The 18,341-nt window shown below is 41.7% G+C and overlaps 1 protein-coding gene across 7 annotated transcripts in view; it reads left to right on the top strand.

The window, feature by feature from the left end:
* Positions 1-18,341, top strand: part of IFT88 (intraflagellar transport 88) — a 71,872-nt gene that overhangs the window by 29,797 nt on the left and 23,734 nt on the right. For all 7 annotated transcript variants that reach the window (XM_061171082.1, XM_061171077.1, XM_061171080.1 and 4 more), the window contains 4 exons: positions 4,570-4,656; positions 9,883-9,982; positions 14,285-14,371; positions 16,256-16,442. In XM_061171082.1, the coding sequence (XP_061027065.1) occupies positions 4,570-4,656; positions 9,883-9,982; positions 14,285-14,371; positions 16,256-16,442 (461 nt within the window). The remainder of the gene's footprint in view (positions 1-4,569; positions 4,657-9,882; positions 9,983-14,284; positions 14,372-16,255; positions 16,443-18,341) is intronic.

The raw sequence follows: 18,341 nt of genomic DNA, 5'->3' as shown, positions 1-18,341 counted from the left end.
TTCACTTAGTATGATAATCTCTAGGTCCACCCATGTTGCTGCAAATGGCATTATTTCATTCTTTTTTTTATGGCTGAGTAATATTCCATTGTGTATATATACCACATCTTCTAAAATTCAGTCTTATAATGTAAAAATGTCCAAGTTTCGTTTTCTTTTTCTTTTTCTTTTTTTGGCTGTGCGGTGGCTTGCGGGGAGTCTCAATTCCCTGACCAGGGATTGAACCTGGGCCATGGCAGTGACAGCCTGGAATCCTAACCACTGGACCACCAGGGAATGTCCAAGTTTTGATCAAGAATCACTCGTCATACCAAGAACCAGGAAGATCTCAAACAGTGAAAAAAGATAGTCCATAGATGCCAACACTGAGATGACAGAGATGTTAGAATTATCTGACAAATTTTAAAGCAATCATGATAAAAATGCTTCAACAAGCAATTATGAACACACTTAAAACAAATGACAAAATAGCCTCAGAAAAGAAATAAAGTCTCAGCAAAGAAATGATATAAAGAAAAACCAAATGGAAATTTTAGAACTGAAGAATATAACAGCTGAAATGAAAAGCTCAGTGGAGGGACTCAACAGGAGAATGAAGGGGAGCCAGGAGAGATTTGGTGACTGGAAGAGAAAATGGAAATTATCAAATCTGAACAAATAGATAAAACAGACTAAAAACCAAAATAACCAGTGCCTCAGGGGTCTCTGGGACTATTACAAAAGAACCAACATTTGTGTCATCAAGTCTGGGAAGGAGAGGTGAAAGGGATTAGGCTAAAGAAATAATAGCTGATAACTCCCTAAATTTGGCAAGGAAAATAAACTTACAGTACAAGGAGCTGAAGAAATCCCAAGGAGGATAAACCCAAGAAAATCCTTGTTATGATATATCATGATTAAACTTCTGAAAATTAAAAACACAAAGTCTTTTTTTCTTAAAATATTTATTTTATTTATTTGGCTGTGCCAGGTCTTAGCTGTGGCATGCGGGATCTTCGATCTTCTTTGAGGCTCGCCGGCTCCTTAGTTGTGGCATGCGAACTCTCAGTTGTGGCATGTGGGATCTAGTTCCCTGACCAGGGATTGAACCCAGGCCCCCTGCCTTGGGAGTGTGGAGTCTCAAACCCTGGGCCAAAAGGGAAGTCCCTAAAATCACAAAGTCTTGTAAGGAGGCAGAGAAAACAACCCATAAGGGAAAAGCAATTAGAATGACAATGGGAAAGTCTTAAATCAATAACCTAAGCTCCCAGCTTAAGAACCTAGAAAAAGTATAAAATAATTAAGCTGTAAGGATATATTGTACAGCACAGGGAATATAGCCAATATTTTGTGACTATAAATGGAATATAACCTTTAAAAATTGTGAATCACTATGTTGTACGCCTGAAGCTTATATATGTAAGTTTCAGGGATTTTATATATATATATATTAATATTTTTCAGGTATTATATATTTTATATATATATAATGTACATCAACTATACCTCAATTAAAAAATAAAGAACCTAGAAAAAGAAGAGCAAAATCAACCCAAAAGAAGCAGAAGGAAAGAAATAATAAAAGAACAGAAATCATTGGCACTGAAGAGAGAAACAATACAGAACATCAGTGAAACAGTTGATTCTTTGAATAGATCAATAAAGTTAACAAACTTCTAACAAGACTGATGAAGGTAAAAGAGAGAAGACCCAAATTACTAGTATTAGGAACAAAATAGTAGCTATCACTACAGACCCTGCAGACATCAGAAAGATATTAAGGAAATACTACAGACAACCCTGTACACATAAATTTGAAACTTAGACAAAATGGACCACTTTCTTAAAAAATACAAACTACCACAACTCACTTAATATGAAATAGATCGTTTGAATAGCCCTTTGAATGTTAAGGAAATTGAATTTATAAGGCAAATCTCCAGACCCATATGGTTTTACTAGAGAATTCTAGAAAATGTTTAAAGAAGAATAAACATCATTTCTATACAGTCTCTTCCAGAAAATAGTTCATTTTATGAACTAGTATTACCCTGATATCAAAATAAAACAGAAGAGACAGAAAACTACAGGAAAATATCTTATGACTATAGATTAAAAATTCTCAAGAAAATATTAGGAAACCAAAAATACTAACAAAATAGGAAAAGAATTATGCACCATGACTAATTGGGATTTATCCCAAGACTACAAGATTGGTTTACCATCTAAAATTCAATTAATATGATACAGGATATCAGTAGAACAAAGGACAAAAGCCACATGATCATCTCAGTAAACCAAAAAAAAAAGGAAAAATTGGGGGGGAACAAAATCCAAAATCCATATTGGATTTTGTTTAACAAACAAACAAAACTTCAACAAGCTAGGAGTAGAAAGGAGGTTGCTCCATCTGATAAAGGACATCTATGAAAAACCCACAGTTTCACATTATAGTACTTAATGGTGAAAGACAGAAAGAAAAGTAACTAAAAGACTTACTTATCCAGATTGGAGAGAAGTAAAACTTATCTCTGTTTAAAGATCACATGATCTTGTATATAGAAGATCCTAAGGAACGCACTAAAAAAATTTACCACTGATAAACGAGTTCAGCAAGGTTCCAGAGTAAAAGATAAACATGCAAGAATCAACAGAATACTATAGAAGTGTGGTACACGCTGCTAGTGAGCCATCTGAAAATGAAATCAACAATTACATTTACAGTAGCGTAAAAAATAATTTATTAGTAAATTTAACAAATGAAATGCAAAACTTGTACTCTGAGAACTGTAAAACATCATTGGAAGAAATGCTAAATAAATGGAAAGAGATCACATGTTTATGGATAGGCACTTAGTATTGCTAAGATGGTAGTGCTCCCCAGATTACAGATTCAGTGTAATCCCTATCAAAATCCCAGTAGTGTATTTGCAGAAAGTGACAAGTTGATCCTAAAATTCATATGGAAATGTAAGGAATCCAGAATAGCCAAAACAATGTTGAAAAAGAATAGAAAAGTTCGAGGACTCAAGCTACAAAGCCACACTAATTAAGACAGTGTGATAATACTTTATGTTAGAAGCATAAAGACATACATAAAAGTCAATGGGATGGAATTGAGAGTCCAGAAATAAACTCTTACATTTATAGTCAATAAAACTGTCAGGACAATTCCATGGGGAAAGGATAGTCTTTTCAGCAAATGGTGCTGGAACAATTGAATATGCTCATGCAAAAGAATGAAGTTGGACTTCTCTTTCACACCATACAGAAAAATTACTTCAAAATGGATCATAGACCTAAAAGTAAGAACTAGAATTACAAAATTCTTAGAAAAAAAACATAGAAGTAAATATTATTGACCTGTGTTAGGCAATGGTTTCTTAGGTATGAAAAAGTAAATAGAAAAAATAAGTAAATTGGACTTCACCAAAATTAAAGATTTTCGTTCTTCAAAGTACACCATCAAGAATGTGAAAACAACCTAATGAATGGGAGAAAATATTTGCAAGCCATGTATCCAAGAAGGGACCTACTTCTGCAGTACGTAGAAGAACTCTTCCAACTCAATAATAAAAAGGCCAAAACCTAATTAAAAATATACAAAGGATATGAATAGACATTTTTGCAAAACAGATATTCAAATGGCAATAAGCACATGAAAAGATGCTTAACTTCAGTACTCACTAGGGACATGCAACTCAAAACTGCAATGAGATAGCACTTCACACCCACTAGTGTGACTGAATCAAAAAGATAATAACAAGTGTTGATGCAGATGTGGAGAAGTTGAAACCTTGTACGCTGATGGTGGAAATGTAAACTGGTACAGCCACTCTGGAAAAGTCTGGAAGTTCTTCATAGACTTAACGTATGACCCAGCAATTTGTCTCCTAGATACATACCCAAAAGAAATTAGAACATACAGCCACATAATAAGTTATACAGGAATATTCATAGCAGCATTATTCGTATCCAGAAAGTGGAAACAACCCAAATGTCCACAACTGATGAATGGGTAAAAAATATATGATCCATCCATGCAATGGAATATTATTTAGCCATAAAATGAATGAAATACTGACATATGCTACAGTACACATGAACCTTGAGGACATTATGATAAAGTGAAAGAAGCCAGTCACAAAAGACCACATATTCTATGATTCCATTTATAAAATGAAAGGCGAAGATTAGGCAAATCTATAGAGACGTGTAGTAGTTCAGTTTTAGTATTTACCACAGTTTCTGTAGTGGCAGTTTTCACCCTTTCATTTCCACAGACAGTGCAGATAATGCAGCTTCAGCTGCAGAGTCCTGTGTATCTCTCTCTCCTTCCTTCTTTCTCCCTCCCTTCCCCCCCCTTCTTTCCTTCCTTCTTTCCTCAGAATGCATCACAGACCAAGAACTGCTGACCCCAAGGGCAGTCATGGCTTGCTGATCGCATTTCCCAGTCGTGGTTTTCAGCCTGATCTGTAAACAGATTGCTAGCATAGCTGCCCGGACAGTGTTTACACTTAACATTTTAAGAAATAAATCGAAACTCTTTTTATACCATATTTCTAAATCTTTTTTGTTTGTTTGATATAGGAAAGCCATGGCAGAAAAATACATCATGACAGCTGCAAAACTCATTGCTCCTGTAATTGAAACATCTTTTGCTGTAGGTTATGATTGGTAAGAGAGAAATTCAGTATAACTGGATGGACATGATGTTTTCTAGTTTATACGTTTATTGATTTAAAATTTTGTTATTAGAAAAGTAAATAAATAATTGCAAATTTTGATTTCTACTTATCAAGCAAATACTATTACATGGTAAGATTAGTATAGGCCACTCTAAAAGTTCTAACGTATTTTTCTTATTGTTCATGTCATTTTGTAAATTAAGTACTAAGGCAAGTGTGCTACATTTGATATGTGGATACATAATTGCTTTCGTTGTATAAATTCCAGCCTGTGCCCTCTTCCTTTTTACTTTATCTTTTCTCATTATGTCCTTTTTCTGCCTTAAATTTGTTAGTACTGCTAAACTTTTTATCCTGAGTAATACCTCTCACACCTAAAAAGGCTGTTGTCTGTGGATATATTTCCCAGATAGGAGTGAAGGGTTTTTAGAGCTGGAAAAATCTTAGGTCATTTTTTGGATGAGTAGTTGAATTTGTTTCTTCCACCCAGGACGACAATCCTCTTTATAGCATCCCATGTAGGTGCCATTTATCCTCTGCTTGGATTCTTACGGTGTTCAAATCATTTGCTTTATTTCTGAACATCTCTAAAGGTTAGAAAATTCTTCATTGTATTGAATCCATAGTTGCCCTTCATGAAACTCTTTTCTATGATCTTTCGAACCAATATAGAGTGAGTCTGTGACCTCTTCTGCGTGGTACCCTACCAGAATTTTTAAAGTCCAAGATACATGTACATGGTTAGAAAACCAAGTAAGTACAGAAGAGTTACAGCTCCCGTTTTCTAATTACTTTTCATGTTTCTTCTGGGTGGAAGTAACGTGTGCTTTCTTTACCATATCCTCATTTACGATTCAGATTCTCGCCATGGAATCCATTGTCTCCCTGGTTTAGTTTGTTCTGGAGGCTTCATATTTGGCCCATGACGTTTGTTTTTCTGGTGTCTCCAGTTACCTCTCTGTCTTCTCTTGCACTCTTTGCTTCTCTTAGGTTATTTGGAGTCCTCCCTCTCGGAACTCTCTCTGCCCCAGTCTCTGTAAGCTGCTGGTTCCCTTAGCCTGGTGTTGAATGTCGTCTTGGGGTTTACCTTCATTTCTTTCCCAGGTTGGATCCTCTTTCTTTTTGAACATCATCTTTATTTTTTCCTTGATTTCCTTGATTTCTTCCTGAATTAACCCCCTAAGATCTGTCTGTGCATGTCTGTAAGTGTCTAGTTCTGTCCTCATTCTTGGTTGATCATTTATTTGATCAGGTATGATACCCTAAGTTATAACTTGTTTCCTGTTAGAACTCAAAAAGCATTTCTTCACTGTTAACTAGCACTGTTGCTGATTACAATTCTAATGCTAGTCTCATCCTTGCTATTTGTAGGTGACCTGCAGTTTCTTTCTGGTAATTTTTATAATTTTCTCTGTAGCTTTGTTCTGAAATTTCATAATGTGTTTAAGTTTGTCTTTTGTTTTCCTCTCTATTTTCCTCTTACGCACTCAATAGACCCCTCAATTTGCAGTCTATGTTTCCTTTCAATTTGAGTAAATATTATTTCTCTGCTAATTTACTTCCTTTTCCAGTTATAAATTTCTATCAATTGGATTTGGACTTCCTTGTTACTTATCTTTCTTATATTTTCCAACTCAGGTTCTGCTTTGCTTTCTGGGAGACCTCTTTGAATTTCTCATTCAACTATTCCATTTATTTGTTTTGTTTTACATTTCCAAGGGCACATTCTTTTCCTCTGGCTGTTCTTTGTCATTGTTGAGTCTGAGGGGAGGTCGGCAGGCTCCCCGCCCACTGTCTGGAGATGGCGGTCAGTGGTTCCCGCTGCCCAGCTCAGCGCTTCGCTCCCTGTCCCTGGATCCCCAGCCTCACCTGGAGCAGGAAGCACGCTCCTCCGTGGCACTGTCTTACCGTAGCCTCCTTTTCTCTGCTTCATACGCCAGCACTCTCTTCATCCTTCCAGAAATTGTATTTCTCGTGGGGGTGGAATGGGAAATAGTGCATGCCTGCTACTGTTTTGAATCAGAGGTTTTGCCAATTATTGCTGATAGTGAGATAAGGGCTTTCTTCAAAGTTTTTTCTCTTTTCAGATAATCAGTTCCAGTTTCTTCATCCATTTCAGATGTGGTGTGTTTTTCCAAAACGGCTGGTTTTCTACCTGACTGGTTGCTCGCCTAGTTTATAAACAAGTTCCTTAAAATGTGTCCCTGTATCTGTACATGTACTCCACATATGTTCTGATCAATGTATAGTACAACAAATCACTGTATCCCTTTCTGTGAACACCAAATGTTGGTTGTAACCTAAGATCTCCTTGATTTGGGAGACAAGCATCTCACAGTAAATGAACTCTGTTCATCTTTAATTATACTGAATAGTAAATGTTGTTTTACTGTTACTAAATCTAACCTGAATTCTCTTAATGTTTACTAAATCATATACATTTAATTTTCTAATATTTTTAGCTTTTTAAGAAGATGATTATAGTTGTGTCTTTGCAATCTAGTAGTTGGTATGTAAGTGAAATTTGAAGTATTTATAAAATGCCAACCAGTCTGAGTGAAATTTTCCACTAACTTAACATTTTAACTTATCAAAACTAATTACTTTTGTCATATTAGACTTTTAAAAATTTTATTTATTTTATTTTTGGCTGCGTTGGGTCTTTGTTGCCGCGCGCGGGCTTTCTCTAGTTGCGGCAAGCGGAGCTACTCTTCGTTATGCTGTGTGGGCTTCTCATTGCGGTGGCTTCTCTTTGTTGTGGAGCACGGGCTCTAGGCTCACAGGCTTCAGTGGTTGTGGCTCGCGGGCTCAGTAGTTGTGGCTCTCAGGTTCTAGAGCACAGACTCAGTAGTTGTGGCTCACGGGCTTAGTTGCTCCATGGCATGTAGGATATTCCAGGACCAGGGCCTGCATTGTCAGGCGGATTCTTTTCCTGATTTAAAAATTTTCTCTTTGTCTTTGAATTTAGATAGTTTTATTACAATGTATCATAGAGAAAATTGTTTTGAGTTGAACTTTTGGGGTTGTCTCTTAGTTTGATGAACTTGGATGTCCAAATCTCTCCCCAGATTTGGGAAGTTCTCAGCCATTATTTCTTTTTTAAAGAATTTTATTAAATTATAGTTGATTTACAGTGTTGTATACAACAAAAATAAATATTTATTGTTTACTGCAGGCCAGTTGGAAGTTCAGGATAAAAAGTATCTGCCTTCAAGAAATTTACAGTTTAGCTAATGTTGGTTGTCACCTAAGATCTTGATTAGCTAAGTAGACAGATAATTATATTAGAAATCACAAAACATTGTAACTGCTATGTTATACTAACGTAACAAGTTATGTTTTATTGTGTGCTGTGTGATTTCTTAGTCTCAATTGCTAATGCTAATGTAGTTTGTTGTCATGGTGTCATGGAAGGCTCCCCAGATTAAGTGACATTTGGGCTGAGGCTTGAAGAATTAGTAGGAATAAAAGTGGGGGAAGGGAGGGAGGATATTGTAAGTAGAGAGAAGAGTGTCTCAAGGGCCAAGATGTTGGCAGCCCTTCTTGTATAGATTCTTTTGGATAATTAGCCCAAAGGTTCTAAGGCATCCTGTCTGTCTAGCATGGTGGCAGCTTTGTTCCATCCTTAGGAAATTGAGAAAAAAAGTGACTCCAGTAATTTTCTGTGGGGCTTAATCCCTTTGCAGAATCCTGTTTGGTAACAGGAGGGGAAGAGCATCATGCTTTTGTCTTTGAGCCACTTGATTTGTTGATGGCAGCTCAGGGAATGAGTCAGCGTCTTAAATATTTCTGACTTTTCTGATCTTCCACATCTTTGGGTTTGTGAGCCCCTCTTCCTGGAACACCCTTCCCCTTTTGTCAAATTGATTCATCCTTGTCCCTTAAACCGAGCTCCGACATGTCTGGAATACCTTTCCTGTCTGGTTTAGTGTCTCCACCCCTCCATTCCTGTATTTCTTCACCGCGGTTCTTATACCTAACTCAGTTTACAGGTCTGCTTCCCCTCGAGGGCAAGAACTGTATTTTGTGTGTCCTGGTAGCCCTGTACCAGACGTAATGTCTCACACGTTGTAGACATTTGGTGACCATTTGCTGCGTGCGTTGTGGAATAGAGGATTTCCCCGTTATTTTGGGGAGCCCTGCACGCTGCTTTGCTGAGAGGGTCCTCCAGGGGGGCCTGACAGGCTGGGTTTCACATCTTCTCTCACCACTCCAAGCAGAAGGGCTGTTTTATAAATCAGGGTTTAAAAAATGTTCTGCTTGAAGAAAGGGATCTTCTGCTTCAATAATTTTATTTTTTAAAATTATGTATTTATTTATTTGGCTGCACCGGGTGTTAGTTGCAGCATGCGGGATCTAGTTCCCTGACCAGGGATTGAACTCGGGCCCCCTGAATTGGGAGTGTGGAGTCTTAACCACTGGACCGCCAGGAAGTCCCAGTATTTTTAAATTATTGGTCTAAGCCAGTGGCTTTGAAACATTTTTGAACCAGACCCTCAGTGAGAAAACGATGAAGCACCCCCCTTGCCATTGTTATGCACAAAGCCCTTTGATATCTTTTCTTTTCTGTTATTTGAAAGGTCATGATCCTCAATTTGAAAAACATTAGTCTTGGTGCAGTGGGTTTTGATAGCAATAGAAGTTGGACTCAAGTTCTTGGCAGTTCTCTACTTGTGCGATCTATTTTTGTATCTATGACATGAGATAATGCCAGTCTTTCAGGGCTGTGGTGAGGACTAAATGTGTTCATGCTTACAGGAATTGGCACATTGCCTGATGTTTAGTTAACAGTAGATGTTCTGTGTGCCCTGGGCAATGGATCCATGAAAGTCTGTTCAAGTTTGGACACAAAAAATTAAATATATTCTCAAGTTCTGTAGAATTTTTCTCACCATCAGAGCATTTAAGATGAAAAAATATATAGAAACAGTTTTACCTGTTACAAACTGAAGTTGTTTTATTAATTTTAAAATGAGAATTTTATTTGAAATACCATAAATAATTAGATGCAGCAAGAGGCTAATGAAAAATTGGCTGAGAAAACGGGTTTGGAACTGAAGAGCTCTGTAACTTAATGCCTGTGTTGGAAGGAGTCAGGTGCTCAGTCCTACAGAACACTAGGGGCACTTTTAAACACTTTTGAAAAGTCACAGTTAAGAAAACCTAGATATATTAAAACAAAATAAAATAACCGTTTTTACCCTTTACTTTATAGGTGTGTTGAAGTTGTGAAAGCTTCTCAGTATGTAGAGCTGGCAAATGATCTGGAAATAAACAAAGCAATTACGTACCTGAGACAAAAGGACTTTAATCAAGTAAGTTTAAAAAAATGTTTAGATGGAAGTTAATGTTAACTGGTCAAAGCGATAATACCGTGAAACTCCTTTCCAGATTACTGTTACCTGTGATTATTCTGAAGTTGAATAATATTTCTATTTCTACCTTAACATAATTTCCTTTAATATAGCGTGTTTTTAATTGTGACCTGTTTGTCCTGTTTCCTTTTTTTTGGCCGCACGGCATGTGGGATCTTAGTTCCCTGACCAGGGATTGAAACCATGTCCCCTGCAGTGGAAGCATGGAGTCCTAACCACTGGACCACCAGGGAATTCCCCTGTCCTGTTTCTTAAAATATAAACGCTTGCCATGTACAACATGGCTGCTAAATTACTAAACCGTATTCTAGTCCAGAGGTCAACTTTCCACAGAGGTTTTCAGAGTGTTCCCTGAAGCTCGGAGGCTGTTCAGAGTCAGGTTCGTACCCGGGCGGTGGGGGAGGCCAGGAGCCGGAGCAGCAGCCTGGTGCCTGAGCAGCTCTCCTGGCATCTGTTTTACGTGTTTGGTTTACTCGTTGACGTTGCGTTGGGCACGAAAGGGATCTGTCACTGGTCCCACCACTGGCCTGCCGCCTGGGGTGGGGTGGAACGGTGCTCCCCTTCCACAGTCTGCCTCACAGGAGAACAGAAGAACAGCTTTTTAAAAGGGGCCGGGGATCACAAAGGAGAATAAAGAGAATGAAACTTGATACCCTAGTTTATAAAACGAGTGGTTAGTAGCATATATGCCTGCAATGTAGAAAACTCAGCTCTTCCGCGTTTAGACCCAGAGAGTGAGGGCCAGAGGGAGCCCCAGTGTCTTTCCGCCATGCTCTCCTGAGCCAGTTTTCAGGCTTTCTTCCTATTTAAGGACCTTCCGTTTTCCTGGAGACAGTAGAAGTAACTGACCCCTTTTTCGGGGAGGAGGGAGAAGGGCATCTGCCCCGAGGACGTGAGCGAAGGGGAAGCAGCCCGGTGCTCATGGCGTTGTCGTGTGGTGAAGGCTAGGGCAGCACACCAGCTGGCCCACGGTGTGCATGGATTCAGCGTGCTTAATGATTGTTTAGCGTTTGTAAAGCATGAAAAGACTTTCTAGGTATCTTTGTGTCTGTTCTGCCATTTGAGCATCACACCCTTGGGCATTAAAACTGCCACAGATGAAACTCTGATCCTGTTGGGATGCTGAAAAGTGGAAGTGAAGTGAGACAGATTGGTCTTTGCTATCTTGCTGGAGTCATCTGTGGACCAAAAAAATAATTTCGTGTCTGTGTGAGAAGTACTGTTACAGATGACAAAATAGAGAAAGCCATTTTCCGAGTTTTCTGTTGATACTTTTAAATGGTCTTTTTAGAAAGGTTTAACACTGTATTATCGTCTATGTTTTAAAAGTGTGTTCACTAAGGAATAAACCCGCTAATTTTTGCATATTTAAATTCATTTAACCCAAATCATATTGTTTGCTGCTTTCCTAGCTGTTCTCATTCAAAATATTTTTTGTTCCATTTGCCTATATACAATTTTAATATCAATTATTTTACTGATGTTTTAAAAATGTAATTTCTGCTTTCTTTTACATCGCTGCTTTTACTTTGTGTTTCTTTTGTTGTGTATTGTAAGTATGACGAGGTAGGTATAACACAATCTTAGTTTGGAAGGAACACTTTTAGGTTAAAAAGGATTGGATTGACGTATCTCATAATGATCATTGATTAAGATGCTTTATTTATTTATTTATTTTTGGCTGCATTGGGTCTTCATTGCTGCACGCGGGCTTTCTCTAGTTGCGGCGAGCGGGGGCTACTCTTCGTTGTGGTGCACTGGCTTCTCATTGTGGTGGCTTCTCTTATTGCGGAGCACAGGCTCTAGGTGCGCAGGCTTCCGTAGTTGTGGCACATGGGCTCAGTAGTTGTGGCTCGTGGGCTCCAGAACGCAGGCTCAGTAGTTGTGGCACACGGGCTTAGTTGCTCCACGGCATGTGGGATCTTCCCGGACCAGGGCTCGAACTCGTGTACCCTGCATTGGCAGGCGGATTCTTAACCACTGTGCCACCAGGGAAGCCCGAAGATGCTTCGTTTACAACTTGGCATAATGTTGTAAATGTTTTTCAAAAAAAATGCTGAAATTGAAATCTCAGAGTATGGTTTTTTTGTGGTGATAGTGTTTTGTAGCAGAGAAAGAACTCCACTAAAGCCACAGGTGGATGGGGTGAAGGCCAGTGGTGGTGGACAGACATACCCAGAGGAAAGCTGAAGCCCGTAGTGGACGGCATCAGCCAGGAAAGAAAACCAGAACGAAGATTTGTCTATTTTCCTAATTCTTCTTGGGGGAAAAAACCCCCAAACTAACAATGTTTATTTTCATTATTTGTTCTGCCATTTACAAATAAATTTTATTGTGAACTTTTATCTGTTTCGTTTATAAATTGATTTACATTATTTTACTTTTAAAAACAGAGATATTAGAGATGCATTCATTGAATGTGTAAAGAACAGTATGAAAACAGCCTATTTCAAAGCCAAAAATACCTGAGAATGTTCCTTTTTTTAGAATATTAACCTTTTCAGGATAGTTGTAGTTTAGAAGCTTAAAATTTGAAATATGTTTTTACTCTGTCCATGTTTTTAAATGAATGTTTTAAGTTCTAAATATTTTTGTTACTTCTTCTGAGTAATAGCTTTGGGTTGCATTGTTCTTTATGTATTGTTTGGATTCGTAGCAATCTTTTGTGGGGAGAATAGATTTGGTGTTAAAGATAGTCTTAAAGTATTGTTATCGATGAGCCACAGATTAACAAATATCAGAATTTTAAGATCCAACACATTCCTTGACTATAATATGAATAGCTGCTTTGAAAGGAACGATATAAACTGATAGCGTTCCGTTTTTAAAAAATTACCATTGTTGTTAGTTTGCTTTCGGGTTCTGCTTTATGGATGTCAGAAATATCAGAGAACAGCCTTCTTCCCCTCTACAGTCTACTTGAGTCAGAGGATTCAATGGATATGTGAGTTATGCCTATTCACGTGCCTTATAATTAATTAATTAATTAATTAATTAATTAATTATTTTTGGCCGTGCCACACGGCTTGTGAGATCTTAGTTCCCTGACCAGAGATTGAACCCACGCCCTCAGCAGCAAAAGCGTGGAGTCCTCACCACTGGACCGCCAGGGAAGTCCCCACTTGCCTTATATTTTAAATTAGCACATACATTTATAGTGACACAATCTGAAAGTAAAGATGAAAACATTTCAATTCTTATTCAATGTGAAATGCAGCTTATAAAGCTTAGAGGCTCAGAAGAGGAGCTGGGGGTTGGGTAGAGTTGGTGAGGTGGCTTCTGCAGGGAGTCACTTCCAGGTAAGTTTTAGGAACTTCTTGTTATGGAAGAACCTTCCAAGAAAGAAAGTGAGAAAGGGGGTCTCAAGATGGAGCGTATGGCGTTTGGGTTTTTCTCTTACAGAATTTACTTTGTGGGATTATAAACTAATGGTCTGGAAACTTCCAACGGTTTTCTCTCGAGTAATTAAGACCCTTTAAGGGAGCAGTTCTTTACTGCGCTATGACCGGGTGTGCAGGTCTCCTGCCCTTGGCCGCAGGGGAGTCACGTGCTCGGTGGCCCGGTGCAGGGCTCGGACCGCACGGGCATCCACCGGCGCAGGGCTCGGACCGCACGGCGTCCACCGGCGCAGGGCTCGGACCGCACGGCGTCCACCGGCGCAGGGCTCGGACCACACGGCGTCCACCGGCTCAGGGCTCTGACCACACGGGCGTCCAGCAGCAGCAGCAGCTGCGGCCCCTGCAGAAGCTGAGCAGGGCTTTGCTTGGACACAACTGCTCCCCAGGAGCCAGCGGCCAAGCATTTTCTATTCAGTAAATGTATTGTAAAGGAAGGAAGGAAAACCATGTCTTTTTCCTGTTTCTGGTACCTTTCAGTAACTTCTAGGTGGAGAACTCATCCACCTCTCATGCAAGGAGCCTGGCATCCCAAGTGTCCTGCCAGGTCGGGGCATCTCAGACTTGCCAGGGGGTAAAAATGTGCTTTAAATTCCTCATGGCTTCAGAGTGTAGTTACATTTGGATCTGTATCAGGTCACTTTGTGACACTCCCGGAATTGCTTTCTATCCCAGTTTTGAGAATTCTTTTTCACAAGTACTGATAATCAAGTGAAATTCTCATCTGTCATCTGTTTTCCTGAACACACTAATCACCCCTCTGTGCCTTCCCAGGTCTTGTCCCCAAACTTAAGCCTAAATGCTATCATATTACAAAGGTAATAACTTGCAGATATTTCATTTTTAGGCTGTAGAGACCTTAAAAATGTTTGAAAAAAAGGACAGTAGTGTGAAGAGTGCAGCTGCAACCAACCTCTCATTCCTGTATTATTTGGTGAGTTCTGCTTTTCATAACTACGTTGGTACTGTGGTATTTTTACGTTGCTGCCCAAGGAGGGGCTCTGGAGAAGCGGGGTGGAGAAGGACAGCATGGCTGGGGTGGGTCTGGGGGCCGCTTGGGTGGTGGACGTGAGTGCGAGGCCATCTCAGAAGGAGGACGGAGGGAGGACCTGTGGAGCTGATCTCGGATGGGAAATCAGGGTTAGGGATAAAATGCGTGGTTGTCTCTGTAGAGGTTTAAGCTTTGATGATAGATGCCATGGACGGAGTGATTGTCTCCCCAAAATTCATCTTTGAAGCCCTAACACCCAACGTGACTGTATTTGGAGGTGGGGACTTAGGGTTAGCTGAGGTCATGAGGGGAGCCCCCATGATGGGATTAGTGCCTTTATTAGAGGAGAAGGGGACCAGAGCCCTGTGCCCTGTGAGGACACAGCAAGGAGGCCGTCTGCAGATGTGGACGTGGGCCCTCACCAGATACCAGGCCTGCTGACCCCCTGGTCTTTGACCTTCAGCCTCCGGAACTGTGAGAAGTAGCTGTGAATTGTTGAAGCCCCGTCTCTGGTACGCAGACGGCAGGCGGTGTCTCCAGGGTGTGAGCAGAGCACAGGGCTGGGGGCTGAGGAGGCCAGAGTGCAAATCCGTGGAGGAGACAGGAAAGGAACTAGCAAAGCATGACGGCTTTGGGGTGGCAGACATGGTGAGAGCAGAGAGGGGGCACGGGAGAACGAAGGCCCCTGCGGGGGGCGGCGGGGGAAGGCTCAGCCGATGCAGCCGAGCGAGGCTCAGCCCACCCTGCAGGACGGTCTGCTGGAGCACGGCTGGGCCTTTGCACCTGCAGCCGCCTCGTGTTCTCCCCCTCCCCTCCCCTCCCCTCCGTGTGCAGTTGCCCTTCCCTCCCGGGACCCTGAGGTCCCCGTCAGCAACCCGTCACTGCTCTTCTAAGTTGTGCCTGAAGCTTAATCCAAGACAGCGTTACACGGTTTCGAGTTTATGACGGCAGCACCCCGCTCTTAGGAGTCCACACAGATACTTGTATGTGAATGTTCAGAGCAGCGTTATTCATAATAACCAGGAGTGGGTGGAAACAACCCAGGTGCCCGTGAACTTGGTGGAGAGGTCTGTGGGACTCGGATGCCCTCTGTGGTGCACAGCCCAGCCCGGCGCGGATCTGGGTCCTCTGCAGGAGGAAGAGCTGGACATGGGTGGGGAGCGAGGGCGAGCTGGGCCAGGGGTGCGAGTCTGCACCCGCCCTGCCTCTGGAGACTGGGAAGGACCTTCAGAGGGTAAGGTGCCACCACACGTTCACATCCACGGCCACTGGACAAGGATCACGGGGGATGGGAGGTGGGAAGCAGCGCCCCTCCCTCAGCCACGCCGACGAGGCACCAGCAGCTACGTTGTGAGAGGTGGGAGGCCCTCGCGGCACAGGTGAATGCCAGCCCAGCCGCGTCCTAATCAGGCACTGGCGGTGGGGACGGAGCGGAGGCGTGGGCTGTGGCGATGCGGGACCCACCGGCCATGCAGCCAGGGTGACGGGGCAGGAGGGCAGTGGGGCCTCTAGCTGGGTGGGTGCCGTGGGTGTGGGGAGCTCCCACCTGCAGTCAGTGATGGCAGGAAAGTGGGTGCTGGAGATGGAACCGGTGCTGTGGAAGTGGTGGTGGTGTCCAGACCGTGACTGTGGAGCAGTCGGTTGTAAGAAACTTCTTGACAAGTAAAACCTTTTGTGGAGTGAGTCCAGCGAGACCAAGATACGTAAAATATGTGCTTGTTTATCCTGTCTGTAATCTCGGAAAGTCCCTTTATCATGTCTGTAATCTCAGAAGAGGCAGAAGGGGTACAATGAACTTCAAATAATTTGTATATTTTTGTACTTTAGGAGAATGAGTTCGCACAAGCCAGTAGCTATGCAGATTTAGCTGTGAACTCTGACAGATATAACCCGTCAGCTCTTACTAATAAAGGGAATACAGTTTTTGCAAATGGTGACTATGAGAAGGCAGCTGAATTCTATAAAGAGGCTCTAAGAAATGATTCTTCTTGTACTGAAGCACTTTATAATATTGGTAAGTAAAACAGGCAAAATTGCCTTCTTTTTTTTTTTTCTTTTGCTTAAAAAGCTCCAATTCATTGAGAGGAAGAGTTCCTTGCAACAAAAAGTTGAAAAGAAGACTCTTGGATTATAGACTATTTTTAATGGAATTAATGACTCAGAATCTGGACACTTGTGAGATTTGGGTAGATGTTGCCGAAATTCCCTCTAAAAACACTTCCAGGTTCCTCCCACTGTGGTATGAGAATGTTTCCCGAATTCCTGCTAATACTGGATATTATAATTCAACTTTTGCCAAACTGATAGGTGGGGGAAAAAATCTCATTTTCTTCCTTTTTTTTTCTTTTTTTTTTTTTTTTTTTATAAATTTATTTATGTTTGGCTGCGTTGGGTCTTTGTTGCTGCGCACCGGCTTTCTCTAGTTGCGGTGAGCGGGGGCTACTCTTCGTTGCGGTGCACGGGCTCTAGGTGCGTGGACTTCAGTAGTTGTGGCACACGGGCTCAGTAGTTGTGGCATGCAGGCTCAGTAGTTGTGGCGCAGAGGCTTAGTTGCTCCATGACATGTGGGATCTTCCTGGACCAGGGCTTGAACCTGTGTCCCCTGCATTGGCAGGTGGGCTCTTAACCACTGCACCACCAGGGAAGTCCCTTCCTTTTTAATTACAAACAATTTCAAACACTAAAAAAAAAAAGAGAGAAAAAGCATACCTCTGTACCTACCACCTATATTTAACACATTTTTACATTTTGTTATTTTTACTTCAGATTTTGTCTTTAATAAACTGTTAAAGACCTGAAGGCTCACACCACCCCATCCCTCCCCTGCCTGTCAGAGGTCACCTGACCCCCATCGTGTCCCCCCGTCGTGTCCCCCCATTTGTGCCCCCCCTGTTGTGTACCCCTCATCCCCCCCACCCCCACCCCATCGTGAGCTCGTGCTGTTGCAGACACATGTTGATGCAGTGCAGGCTCATGTCTTGGCTTTTCAGTGAAGTTTCCTCTGAAGGTTTCTTCTCCTGCTTCTTTGGTTGGCTTGTTCATGTTATCCTCTCTTTCCTGTGACAGTCTTTCCTCCATGTCTGATGAGCCTGGCCTTCTCGTATCTAGGAGTTTGCAGCTGAGGCTGAGTGGGACCTTCGAGGCCTGCCCACTCCTCACCATGGTGCCGTCTGTCTCGTCTGTGTCCTGGGAGTGTCCAGGCAGCTGGATCTCTCCTCCCCGGGCTGGGCTGGGTGGGACGGGAGGGCCAGGGGGCATTAGCTACTCTACCTGGCACTGAGGGATTGGGAGAAGAGGGGTGAGTGTGGGGGCCTGGGGGCACGAGGTCACTCACCAGGCCCCCGTCCATTTGACCTCTTCATATGTTTAAATGCCTCTCTTAGTCTGTCGCTTAAGGGAGCTTTATAATTTCTTCTGTGAAACAGAATTTTTCTATTTTTTATGTAGTCAAATTTGGTTTTTGAAGATTTGTGGCTTCATTTGTTTGTTGCTTTATGAAGCCCTTCCCTACCCCAAGATTACAAGATCATTTTCCTTTCATGCTTTTTTTTTTTTAATTAATTAATTAATTTATTTATGGCTGTGTTGGGTCTTCGTTTCTGTGCAAGGGCTTTCTCTAGTTGCGGCAAGTGGGGGCCACTCTTCATCGCGGTGCGCGGGCCTCTCACTATCGCGGCCTCTCTTGTTGCGGAGCACAGGCTCCAGATGCGCAGGCTCAGTAGTTGTGGCTCACGGGCCTAGTTGCTCCGCGGCATGTGGGATCTTCCCAGACCAGGGCTCGAACCCGTATCCCCTGCATTGGCAGGCAGATTCTCAACCACTGCGCCACCAGGAAAGCCCTCCTTTCATGCTTTTATAGCTTTGTTTTTTCTATTTAGTTTTAAAATAAAAATTGAATTTATTTGAAAAAGGA

The sequence above is a fragment of the Eubalaena glacialis genome, chromosome 16, assembly GCF_028564815.1.
Source record: "Eubalaena glacialis isolate mEubGla1 chromosome 16, mEubGla1.1.hap2.+ XY, whole genome shotgun sequence".
Taxonomy (NCBI): Eukaryota; Metazoa; Chordata; class Mammalia; order Artiodactyla; family Balaenidae; genus Eubalaena; species Eubalaena glacialis.
Note: the sequence above shows the minus strand (reverse complement) of the source record. Positions and strands in the feature narration are given on the sequence as shown.